At 44.6% G+C, this 13,028-nt stretch overlaps 1 protein-coding gene and 1 pseudogene across 1 annotated transcript in view; both read right to left on the reverse strand.

Annotated features, from left to right (window-relative positions):
• DIXDC1 (DIX domain containing 1) overlaps positions 1-13,028 on the reverse strand; it is a 60,734-nt gene that overhangs the window by 30,808 nt on the left and 16,898 nt on the right. The window contains exons 2-5 of the mRNA XM_065882065.1: positions 10,300-10,429; positions 4,599-4,724; positions 2,436-2,667; positions 1,432-1,539 (exon numbers count right to left, since the gene is read on the reverse strand). Of these exons, the coding sequence (XP_065738137.1) occupies positions 1,432-1,539; positions 2,436-2,667; positions 4,599-4,724; positions 10,300-10,429 (596 nt within the window). The remainder of the gene's footprint in view (positions 1-1,431; positions 1,540-2,435; positions 2,668-4,598; positions 4,725-10,299; positions 10,430-13,028) is intronic.
• On the reverse strand, positions 6,669-7,804 carry LOC136126394 (Krueppel-like factor 17; annotated as a pseudogene).

The raw sequence follows: 13,028 nt of genomic DNA on the forward strand, positions 1-13,028 counted from the left end.
TTCCAATGGCCCCTAATTCACACGGTCTCATACCCCTGCTCCCAGTCTGAGTTCTGCCAGACAGGAGGAAAGCAGGTGCTCTCAGGAAAAAAATCCAGACTCTTTTTTTCTCTAACTCTGGCAAGCACTATCAGGCACAGAAAAGTAAAAGGCCTGAAGCCATGCAGGAAGCAACAGATCTCATTATACAATGAAATATCCTTTGATTCTGTACCAAATGATAGTCCAAGCAGCAAGCAAGGAAGGAATGGTTTAGATTCTCTGTAAAACCACATCTATTGCTTAATGGGTACAAGGTTTCTTTCTGGGGTGATGAAAATCTCTTTGGACTGGATAGAAGTGACGGTTGCACAATATTAATGAAGGTACTACGTAGCGCTGAATTGTACACTGTAAAATGATAATGGCTAATTTACCGTCATGTGAATTTTAAAAATAAAAAAACACAACTATTAAATGTGAAAATTAAAGTCGAGCAAGGTTACCAGTATATTAAAATGATGGAAAGAATTCCATGTGACCTCAGCAAATTAGAAAATGGTCCATCAAACTAAGATGGAATTTTATTAGGAAAAGAAATAGGAGGAAGGAAACAAACACATAAAATACATACATATTAGACAAAGAACAATTAGGCTTAACTAGAACAAACTAATCCTGGGTTGAGGTAAGAGAGAAAAGGTTATAAGAGCATAAATTAAATATGATTCTGCAATGAAATGAAGTTAGTAAATAAGCTAACGACCTGGGGATGTGTTTATAGGAGCATGATTTACACGAGCCAGGAAAATAATCTTTTTCTGCCACTATACTTGGCATTGATCAGGCTTTTATTAGAGCACTGTGTCCTGTTTTGGTCTCTGCATTTGGCTCTAAGGGATATAGACAACATTTTTCAGCTAGAGTCGCACACATTGTTAGCCCACTCAAATGTACTAATCGGCCACAATTCCCAGCCCTGTAAATGAAAGGTGGGAACATTCTAAAGGCTCTAAGACAACTCTGCTCATTTTCTCTTGCTATGAGCTTTATACAGCCTTCTCAGGCCATAACTTAAGAGTCAGACTCAGGCACAAAGGCAGTGCAATGGAACTGGCTCTCACAAACACTTGGCAGCTGATATGCAAATATCAGAACCATGGGGCTGGGCCCTAGCAGGTCCCAGTCATGCCCCCACGTGGACACAGCGAAGCACTGGCACTGGTATGTGGGAAATTCACACGCATCCCAGCCTACCCTCCTGTCAGCACAAAACCACAGACCGTGCTGAGGGCTACCCCTTTAAAGCCAAACATAAACTGAGGGAAAGAGAAAGGGCTTCAGTGCCTTATTGCCTGTTGCATTACTACCTGAAGCTGACAACCCTGAGAATCCTCACAGTTCAGCTCTTAGGGAGGACTGTAGTGGTGAAGAATCTGAGGCCACAGTTACCTGGAGCAGCTGGACTCAGACGGGGACCTTTGCTGCCCTTCATACTGCTGCACCAGGGCTCGCACGCTCCAGCATGGATTCCCAATCTCCTCATCCACGCTGCTGTTCCTAAAGGCAGAGGGCACCAGCAAAGGAGAAGGTGTCAGTCCTTCAGGTCAACCCAACAAGTACTGATAGACACCACTTTGGGAGCACTATGGGAAAAAAAGATGAATAAGGCAAAGCCCCTGCCTTAAGGACACTTGAAACCTAGTAAGAAAGGTAGATACAAAAAAACAGTAATTTCACCAATCTCTGCAACACCTCAGAGTCGTGTTCCCTCTCAGCAGACGCACAACCCACAAAGCGTTTCCTGCCATGACTCTCTAGGGCAGCCCGCCCTTTAGGATACACTCCAGGGGGAGACTCAGGGATGAATCGGGATGTTGCTGCCACATATATCTCCCAGTGCAGAAAACACACTGTGCCAAAGGCATATATTTAAAACTCTGGGGACTTCCCTGGTGGTCCAGTGGTTAAGAATCCGCCTTCCAAGGCAGGGGACATGGGTTCGATCCCTGGTCAGGGAACTAAGATCACACATGCCGCAAGGCAACTAAGTCCATGCGCTCTAGAGCCTGCATGCCACAACTAGAGAGAAGCCTGCGGGCTGCGACCAAGAGTCCACGCGCCACAACTAAAAGATCCCGCATGCCGCAACTAAGACCAGATGCAGCCAAATAAATAAATACATGAATATTTAAAAAAATAAAATAAAACAAAACTCTGCACACCAAAGCAAAAAATTACATATACGATTCCTTTACTTTCTACTAAGGGCAAAATAAACATCTCTAAAAGAGAGGGCCTTTTTTCTCTTTTGGAGCACCCTCTCCAACCTCCACTCCATGCTCTTTTCTGTAATGTGGGCTGTTTACGTGGTATTTCCCTTTACTGCACTATATCATTTAAGGGAAGAAATATCAGAGTGGGTTGAGTTCCCATCCCCAGATTTCCATCCTTACCTCTGTCTGTATCGAAAGACATCCCGCCCTGACCGTGACATGTCGTGACACACATCAGCTAGGGCGGCAGCTGCTCCCTGGGCCACAGCAGTGGCACAGTGTGGCTGGTGACTCTGCAGAGGGGCTCTGGCGTCCTGTCCTTGGTTCACTGTCCTGCTGGAGCCCGGTTTGAAATGAGCTGCCAAGGCCAGGACCAGCCTCATGATAGACTTCAGGTTGCCTTCCACGATATCTGAGGATCGGAACAGACCGAGAGGTCCTAAGAGAGAGGCAGAGAGCTGAGGACTCATTCAGTTACTACGTATTTGCTAGTGAGCAGGTAAGCAAGGCAATCAAGCTCTCTGTGTTCAACAGGGAGACAGAGTATTTGAAAGCAATTACAATAACGTACAATAACGTATGAGAGGAGAAGTACAGGATTCTCTGGGAGCTCAGAGAAGAAGCATCTTGTATGGTCTAGAGGGCTCTGGGAGGGATTCCCTGAGGAAGTGAGTTCTAAACTGAGACGTGACTGACCAATAATGGTTTATCAGATGAGGGAAGGGAAGGAAAAGAGTATTCCAAGAAGAGGGAACAGCAGGCATGAAGGTCTAGAGGTGAGACAGCACGACACACCCGAACTGCGCCCTCCAGTATGGAAGCCACTAGCCACATGTGGCGATTGAGCACTTAAAAGGTAGCTGTAGTCTGAACTGAAACGTGCTAGTACTATCCTAGCACACACACAGAAACAGAATGAAAAATCTCATGAGACTTAGTACAAAAAATAGAATGTAAAATGTCTCAGTAATAGTTTTTTACATTGATCATATGTTGAGCTGATAATATTTTGGATATGTTGGGTTAAGTAAAATATATTATTAAAATTATTTTTAACCATTTCGTTTTCTTTTTTTTTTTAACCATGGCTATTAGACACATTCAAGTCATGTATGAGACTCACGTTATATTTCTATGGCACACGCTGTGGAAGAGGAACAGAAAGCAGCTCAGCATAGCCAGAGCTCAGAGTTCAGGGGGAGAGGGTGAAAGATGGAGGAGGATGAACAGGAGGTGAGGTCAGAAAGGGCATGGTGAGCCAGAGGAAGGACTCTGGATTTTCTCCTAAGGGCCCTCAGATGCAGAGGAATGGCATGAGCATATACACTCTTAGAAAGATCATTCTGGCTGCGGTGTGGAGAGGAGAGGGGAGGGGGACAGAAATGGATGCAGTGGGACTAATTAGGAAGCTGTTGCACTTCTCCAGGTAAATGACAATGATGTCCTGAACGGCAGTGTTCCCTCAAAATAGCCGACTTTAATGGGCCAGATCCCCAAGCCCACTCCTCATGGGGACCAGATCTGAGATATTATGGCATTCTAAATTTTGTCCTAGAAAAAAAAGAGAAATGCAGGCAGAAAAAAATATAATAGGTCTGGTTAACATAAGGAAATAGGTAAAATTCTATGTTTTAGTTTCATAGCCTTTTAAATATGCAAGGCTTCCAAAAGGATTGATTGATACCTTCTACAGGCACTCTCAATGGTCAGTATCTGCCCCGCATGAATGAGCCCAACACAGAGAACACTAATAACACACGAAAGGAGGGCTCCCTCCTGCCCCCCATTCTCATTAGAGCCACAGGCAATCAGGCCCAGAAACTGAAGCTGAAACAGAACCAGATTATAATCAGTTCTACAGAAGCAGTGAGAGGACCTGGGAACCTGTGCCTTCTGAGGACACCTACCCCATTTCTTCCCTGAAGCCTGGGCTCAAACTGGATTGAGAGGTGTCCTCTTCTGGCCATGTGACTCAAAAAACTCAAAAAACATAATCTATCTTCATTTTTGATAGCTTAAACAAGACATTCTAAAATTCATATCACAATTTTATAATTTCTTTTCTGTTAATCTTCCTAGACACACTCAAGCAAAACTTTACTCAGTTAAAATGAATAGAGAACTTCTATCTTCACCCAGGTTTCCAAAGCACTTGGATTTTGATACTCGCTCTGTCCCAAGAGGATAACTTTCTTTATGGAAAAATGATACGAGGTCGTGGGCCTAACCCTACTCGAGTCTACTCGGAACCCTCAGCTACATAACAGATAGTTCTTCTGAGGGTGACAATCACCAGGTAAAGATGAGTGTACTCACCCACCACGGACAGGATGAAGCACTGACCTTTAGCTGAAGTCTGGTGCATACGAATCTTTTTGGAGGCTACAAACTGTAACACTTTCTCCACATTATTTTTCATCTCCTGCTGGTTACTGGGACTCAGCTGTACACCACTCAGCTTTTCTCCTGCTGTTAGGACAAAGAAAATATTTGAAGTTATGGGGAGCAGTACTATCACAGTTTCATAGTAGCCAGACACAGAGAAAGAGAATATTTGATGTAAACACTAAGATTATCTATAAATATGCAAGTGAGTGAGGCCTTGGTGTTTGTAATTTGGATGGGGAATAGGAAAATGAAAGTCTTTTGCAGGGCCTTCAAATTTTCAAATTTATTCCCAGGGGCCTGTGAAGTTGCTGTGCATACATTTTTTCATTCAACAAATATTCATGAATATTCATTCAACAAATATTCATGAATATTCATTCAACAAATATTCACCGTGTGCCAAGGCCCTATTCTAAGCACCAGAGAAACAGCAATGACCAGGACTTCGTCTTTTCTTCCATCATAGAGTTTATATCTGTAGGGATGACAGATGACCAAGGTAACAAATACATCTTCAATATAATTTCAGGTAGTGATAAGTACTATGAGGAAAGACAAAGAAGAGTGATCACGGTCTCTCTGATAACACATTTGGGCAGAGGCTTGAATAAAGCAAGAGAGGTTAAGATTTGCGGAGGAAGCATTCCAGGCTGAGAATGCACAGATCCCAGCCCCAAGGTGGGAATGAGCTCAGCTTATCTGAGGAGCAGCAACAAGACCATAGGGCTGGAGTGGAGGGAGCAAGGAGTCAAGTCCTAGGGTAAGGTGAAGAGGTGAGCAAGGCCAGGCCATGTGGAGCTTTAGGGACCAGAGGAAAAGAGCAAAGACCTTGAATTTTATCCTATGTGTAATGGACAGCCAACAGAGGGTTTGAGGTAAGGGAGTTACATGATCTGATTTATGTTTTTAAAAGTTGACTCTGTGTGGACACAGATTATGTGAAGAGGAAATAGGGAGATTAGTTAAAAGGGAAGTGAAAACAATCAAGCAAGAGATAATGATGGTTTGGGAAGAAGCTGAGAGGTGAGAAGTCAGATACTGGGTACTTTTTTTTTTTATTTTTAATTAATTAATTAATTTTTTAAAGTACCGATGTTTATATGGGTGATTACAGGGCACTGAGAGTAAGAAAAGGAACTCAACACAAGGAAGAACAGGAGGTAATGCCAAGTGATAGCGGGTTGAGTCTGCTTCATGACAAGCCTCGAAGAGGCACAAAAGCTGTGTCCACTGGCTACTTGGGAGGTCTCCCCAGTGGGAGAAATGGTATCTGGCACCAGTTCCGGGAAGGGAGGGAAGAAGGGGGAATTTATCACCTGGATTTCTCCCATCTCCCATTAGTCAAATGTTATCCCAGGAGCACTAACTCTTCCACATTCCTGGGTTGCTAGTGGCTACTTGAGATACCAGATCCCATGTCCTGTGGGGTCATTCCATCCAAGTCTGGAAATGATGGGAGGAGACAAACTCTGGGTATGCGGCTGGTGAGTGCCGGAGAGAATCTGGTTTTGTACATAAGATGTGTTCATGACAGTCCAACAGTGTTTTTCTTTTACCAGAAGAGGGAACCTGGCATAATGATCAAAGACCTTTCCCAAGGTCACATAGCTAGTAAGTGGTAAATTCAGGATTTGAACATAGTCTTGGCTCTGGAAACTGGCTCTGGAAACTGTCAAAGACCAAGATAAGGAAGTTGGATTTTAAGCAGCAGGCAAAGGAGAGTCGCTAAAGGGTTTCAAGCTGGGAATGATGTAAGATAAAGAGCTTTTTATAAAGCTCCCAATCTCTACTTTGCTCCATCTTCCCATGTGGCTGAACTTGGCACAAAAGTAGGTGGCCCCAGAGATGTAAGGACATCCAAGACAGTTTTTGAGCTCTGACTAGATCCAGAGCTCACATGGGCTTCAACACTGCCTCATAATCTTTCTGTCTTCATCAAAGCCTACACCTACCAAAGAGACTAGCTGGTCAGAGGCAGGCAGGATCTGGGCGGAAAGGTCAAAATGAGGGGAAGAGTAGATTGACCTAAAGACCAGGAGCAGAACCAGCCATACGTCCACTGTCAGCCAGTGGGTCTGGGGATGTTGGCACCCGCATATGAGCCCTTTGGTGCTGCCTGAGATGGTCAGATCTCATGAATTGTCTGCTGCACTGGTCACATTTATGTGGTCGGTATTTGGCGTGTATCCGAGTATGTCTTCCAAGTTCATCAGATGGGAAGAAGGACCAAGTACAGGTTTCCCACATGCATTTACAGGGCCTTTCACCTGTGTGTTTGTGCTGGTGACTCATGAGGTGGGAGCCCTTAGCTTTTTCCAGTTCTCTCAGTTGCAGCGGTTAAGGCCTTGAATCTCCTCCTGGGAGCCCTTTCTTGGGCCCCGGAATACTGCTCTGCTCTCCGTGGAGCAGGTAAAGACTACTTAGGTAGGAAGGGGTCTTCCTGGGAGACTGGCTGGCTCACAAAAGAGCCCTGGGATTCCAAAGCCAGCAATAATGGGATCCAGCTGGGGGCATCCCTAAGTTGTGGGGCTTCTAGACTGCAACATCTGAGCCAAAGAGGGGAGCATTGCCTGGGCCTCAGTGGAAGGCACGGTTGTATACAATAATGTTTTACGTGTTAAAGGGTCTCTGTTAGAAGTTACTGTTGGGAAGCCAGAATAAGGCATTGTTCGCATTCTGATGTGGGACATCATTGGGATTCCACTGGCAGGTGAGACTGGCGGCCCATTGGGGGCATTCTTAGATTCCCACCAAAGGTCGAGGCCCCTGGAACACTGGGCTCTCCTAAGGGCATTGCTTGGGGCCCCTGGAAAATCATCATTCCTGGCTGGGAAGGAGACATTCCCTGAGTAAATCATCTGGGAAGGAGTGAAAGTCACTTGGGGGCTCACACCGTGGTCAGGCAGCAACATACTGAACTGTGGTCCCATTCCACTGGCATTCTGCCCGGGTGTCTCAGCAGAGACCAAGGGGATCCTCTCCAGCTCTGTGCACTGAGGGACATGTTGAAAACGTGATGGGCCTTGGTTCCAAGAGGTGTGCACTCCACTGCTTCCAGGAGATGAAGACACGTCCAAGATGGACATTGACTTCTCAGTCTCCTCTGTGAACTGGTGCAGAGCCACATGCCACCGGCTCAGGCCCTTGGCTCCCTGCTCCATCTTAACCCGGGATCAGTTGCACGTTGAGACTACGCAAGGGTCCAGACCCACACCTGAGCAAAGCTCCTGGGTACATTTTTAATATAAAGCACACAGCACATGTGAAGAACTGGATATGGTATATGAGGAAAAGAGAATAATAAAAGACAACTTCTAAATGTTCTGCTTTAACAGCTGGGTGAATGGTACTGTGATGTGTTAGATGAAGAATCTCGGAGGATAGAGGGATCAGCGGGGAGAAGGAAAAACTCTGATTATGACACATGAAAAGAGCTGCAGTTTTTTCTTTTGGCCCAACCAGAGATTGAACCCAGGCCCTCATCAGTGAAAGCACCGAGTCCTAACCACTGGACCGCCAGGGAATTCCCGAGAGCTGCATTTTAGACATCCAAGCAGAGATGTTGAACAGGAAGTTGATATTCATGTCTAGAACTCAATGAAAAGCTTAGGGCTAAAGATACAAATTTGGGAAGAGCTCACTTAGGGATAGAGAATATATAAGGACTAAGGTCTAAGCCTCTAAGGAGAACCTCAACATTTAGAGGTCAGGAAGGAGGAGAAAGCCAGCAAAGCTAACAGGAGAGGCCAGTGAGGAAGGAGGAAAACTCGAAACCACAGGGTCCTGGAGTCCAAGGGGAGAAGGTGTTTGGAGGAGGAGGGAGTGATCCACTGTGTCAGGTTCTGCTAAGTTGAATACAGCGAGGACTGAGGCCTGGCCACTGGATTTGACAAGGCAGAGGTTGTGACCTTGAGGAGAGCAGTTTCGGGGGAGTAGTGGGATCAAAAGCCCAGTGAAGGCTGGCTAAAGAAAGAATGGGAAATAAGGCAGTGAATTCTGTGAATTTTTCTATACAGCCAAGTCACAACAGAACGCAGCATTTAAGAACCTGCGCTTGGGGTAAACAAGAATACATATTCATATTGCTTGTATATGCATAGAATATCTCTGGGGAAAAAAAAGCAAGAAACTGCTAACACTGGTTGCCTCCAGAAAGAGCAGGTAGCTGGCAGGGGGACAGAGGTGGAAAAATGGCTTTCGACTTTATATCCTCTTGTGTTGTCTGGATTTTCTAACTGATTATATTTCCAGTATAATCTATTCAAATGAAAGAAGAATTAAATGAGCTCATTTTAAAATGAGCTTTGGAATTAAAGCAGATCTAGGTTTGTATCTCTGCTTTGCCACTTACAGTTATGTGACGTTGTACAGTTGCTTAACCTTTCTAACTCCTATAAAATGGGTGAAATAGTACTTACATCATATCTATATCATAAGCTTGATATATACATATACATATATATATAATATATAAAGTACTCAATGAATTTACTTATTTTTATAAATTCTCTTTTAAGTTTGTTTCCTGAAAATGGGGCTATTATGTTTCTCAAAGGTTGATGATCAAATGAAATTAAATGAGATAGTGTTTAATGAATAGCAGCTGCTATTACTATTACCATGGTTATTATATCCATAAGTGAATACTCTAATGGATCCATGAGCTGTCTGAATGAGGTATTCATGGACAGGCTGCTTGTTGCAAACTTGACTTCTTACATACCACTTGCAAACCCACATCCCTCAAAGACTCTAAGCAAGGTCAGCTGACTTACATGACAATGAACGTTTGAGTACCTACTATGTGTCTGGCACTTGGTTAGGGGTTGTAGAAACAGAAAAAAAATTATACTGTACCTGCTCTTAAAGAGCTCAGTCTATACAGGAGAAATAGAGAGTAAATAATTACCTTTTGGTGAGAGAAATAATAACAGAGCTACAGACAAATGCTATGGAAATAAGGTTATGATACCATCTAATAAGAATGACCGGCAACAACTCCAGGGCTTCAAGAAAGCAAGGTCTCTTGGGAAGCATCATGGTAGTGAATACCATAGAGGGGTCCTTTGGCTGCTAACACACCTTCTTTTTGCCTGGCTACCGCTTCCTTTTCCAGCCTCAGTCTAGACATCAAATCTTCTGGCAAGCCATCCCTCAACCCCTAACACGGGGTTGGGTGTCCCCCATGTGCTCCTATCTGTACTTGCCCCACGAGAATACGAAGTACATTAATGGAAGTGACTTCACTTTCCAGTCTTTCCAAATAGATTGGGAGACTCTTGAGAGCCTAGACTGTGCTCATCATCACATTCCCAAAGCTTAACAGGGCACCTGGAACACAGTGTCTACTGACGATAAATAAATAAAGTAACCTTCGGCGAGTATCTTAAGTCTTCTCTACTTCCATTTCCATTTATTTTATTCATTTATTAAAAAAAATTTTTTTTGGCTGCAGTATGCAGGATCTTAGTTCCCCAACCGGGGATCGAACCTGTGGCTCGTGCAGTGGAAGCACAGACTCTTAACCACTGGACCACCAGGGAAGTCCCATTTCCATTTATTTTAAAGAAGGAGCAATCTGCTCTGAAGGGCATATGGAGGATAAAAGAGACCATGTTCTGGTTTACGCTAACATTGGAGTCCAGGGCCAACTGACCTACAATCTCGATGAGATATGCCAGGATCACCCCATCCCGGAGATCCTGTCGCAGGTCCTGCACAGGCTTCACTGTTGGCCTCTTCTTCAGCTGTGCGTTCACCCAGGCCACATATGCCTGCAGCTGTTGCTGGAAAATGAAAGGTGGAAATAAGGGAATAGTTGCATATTACTCTTAACCTCTACCCTGCACCCTCTAAGGCAGCATTCGAGATTGGGCAATCTATATCCAGAGGGAGGAGGAGGTTTTAAGGAAAGAAAGAAAGATGGTTAGACATGGAGTATTTCTAAAATTCTCTAGTTTTATGCTAGTCTCCAGGGGTAAGCTAACCTCTGACTTGGGTGGCAGTGTGGACACAGGTACACAGGTGAGTGTTTCAGTGACTATGACTCCTGCTTTCCTTGAGTTTTGCTCTGTTAACCAGGGATAAAGCCTGGGCCAGAACCACAGCCAGTTTTCAAGTGTAACCACTGCTGCCAGCAACCCATTATGCTTCTCAGGAACAATCACTCATGTCCTGTATGCACAATGAACTGTGACACTCCTAAGAATTGATCTTGGGGAACCAGGAATCAACAGAAACCAAGCTCAGAAATGCCTCTCCCATGGCTGATTTCTTTACAATGAGACTTAACTGAACCCAATCCAAGGTTTATTCTCCTGAGCCTATAATCCTGGGATTGCTACGGAGCTAGTTTTAATCCATGCTTTATATTGTCAAAGAAGATCTAGTTACCTGAAACCTGCACAAAGAAAGAAAAAGAAAGGCTATGACGAGCAGTGTTCCTGAAGACTGGGGCTGCAGATGGAGGGAGCTTTCATTTATTTTCAGACAAAGCTATGGCCCAGTACCATCAGAAACCCGTCAGATTCAGGTTGGACACATAACTCATCCCAACACTTAGACAACCTTACATATTCCATTTTAAACACAGCTTGCATTCAGGTGTTTATTCTGATTATCTGCTCTGAAGATGGGCGCTAAATATCAAAATAGCACATGAACAATGTCCGTACAGGCAGCAGTTCTGTCTGATTTCTGTAGAAGCCCAAGACCCTGAACCTAAAAATTAAGTTCAAAGGCTAACAGTATTAAACTATAATTTGGTTAAAGTACAGTTGATTTCTAAGCCCCAAGTACTTCCTTAATGAAATGATGTTGGAAATTACTCACTGGCTGCTTCCTGGGCTTAAATGAAATCTTCACTATTTTCTTTCTCTATGTCGATTTGTGGGAATAAATAAAGTCCTTTGGAAGGTAGTGCTAAGGCAATAATCTATCAGTTACGGACAAACTATAGGAAGTGCAATGATCAGCAGGAGGTGGGGGGAGGAATCTGATATTTACTGAGTACCTACCATGAACTAAACACTATTTTTGATGTTTTATATGCTTTTTAAAATAAATTTACTTATTTTATTTTTGGCTGCGTTGAGCCTTCGTTGCTGCACGTGGGCTTTCTCTAGTTGTGGTGGGCGCGGGCTTCTCATTGCGGTGGCTTCTGCTGTTGCAGAGCACGGGCTCTAGGCACTCGGGCTTCAGTAGTTGCAGCACGCGGGCTCAGAAGTCGTGGCTCGCAGGCTCTAGAGCACAGGCTCAGTAGTTGTGGCACACGGGCTTAGCTGCTCCACGGCATGTGGGATCTTCCAAGACCAGGGCTTGAACCCGTGTCCCCTGAATTGGCAAGTGGATTCTTAACCACTGCTCCACCAGGGAAGCCCCTATATATGTTTTAATGAGTTAATAATGTACCTGGAACACAGCCTGCCACACAGTTGATGCTTACTAAATGGTCATTATTATTTTCATCATCATTATCTAATTCAGTTCTCACAAAAGCACTGAAGGGTCGGTATCATCTCCATTCTATGGATGAGGTTCAGAGAAATTATGCAACTTCTCTAATGTCCCCATAGCTAGGACCCGGCAGACCTGGTAAGGAAACCCAGTAAAGGTGGTCCAAACATTTACCAAGGGCCTCTTGCTATTCAACTCACTCTGCAGAATAGAGGCGGCTGCACCTTCTGCCTTAACATGGGCCAGACTCCTGTCCAGGTCTGCTCCCACTGTACAGCCAAAACACTGTGTGAAGCAGGCCAGGCAAAGGGCACTTCCATAGCAAACCACTATGCTCCGGGCCAGAAAGGCATTATGGGTAACAGCTGGGTCAGATTACCAGGCTTATGTACAACTCTCTGTATCAAATCTCACCCCCAACCCACCCTCCACATATTCCTGCTTAAAATCCTTCACTGGCTTCTCATTATCCTCAAGATAAAACCCAATCTCCTTAGCTGCATTTAAGTCTGTCATGTGCTGGCCCTTACCTCTTCTCCAGCTTCACTCACTCCCTTTCCCCACTTTTGCCCCCCATGTTTCAGTTCATCCAAACCATGTGTAGTGCCCCAAATGCACCATGCTTTCCAGCCACGCTACCTCCCCCTGCTTGCCATCTCCTCTTAAATCTCAGCTCAAGCATCACCTTTTCCAGGAAGCCTTCCCTGACCCTCCCACACACCTCAGACTCCGATCTCCTTGAGGATGTCCTGTGTCAAGCAATCCGTTCAACAAGTTGAGTGCAGGCACTGTTCTGCTATGGGGCTACAAAGAGCGTTATGCCTTCGAGAAGTTTGCAGGAAAAATACGAGAAGAGAGGGAGAGGAAGAGAAGCTTGCAGGCTGGTAGAGACAAGCACTATGACAGGGGTGTACAAGGTGCTAAGAGAGT

Source organism: Phocoena phocoena, chromosome 8 (genome assembly GCF_963924675.1).
Source record: "Phocoena phocoena chromosome 8, mPhoPho1.1, whole genome shotgun sequence".
Lineage (NCBI taxonomy): Eukaryota > Metazoa > Chordata > Mammalia > Artiodactyla > Phocoenidae > Phocoena > Phocoena phocoena.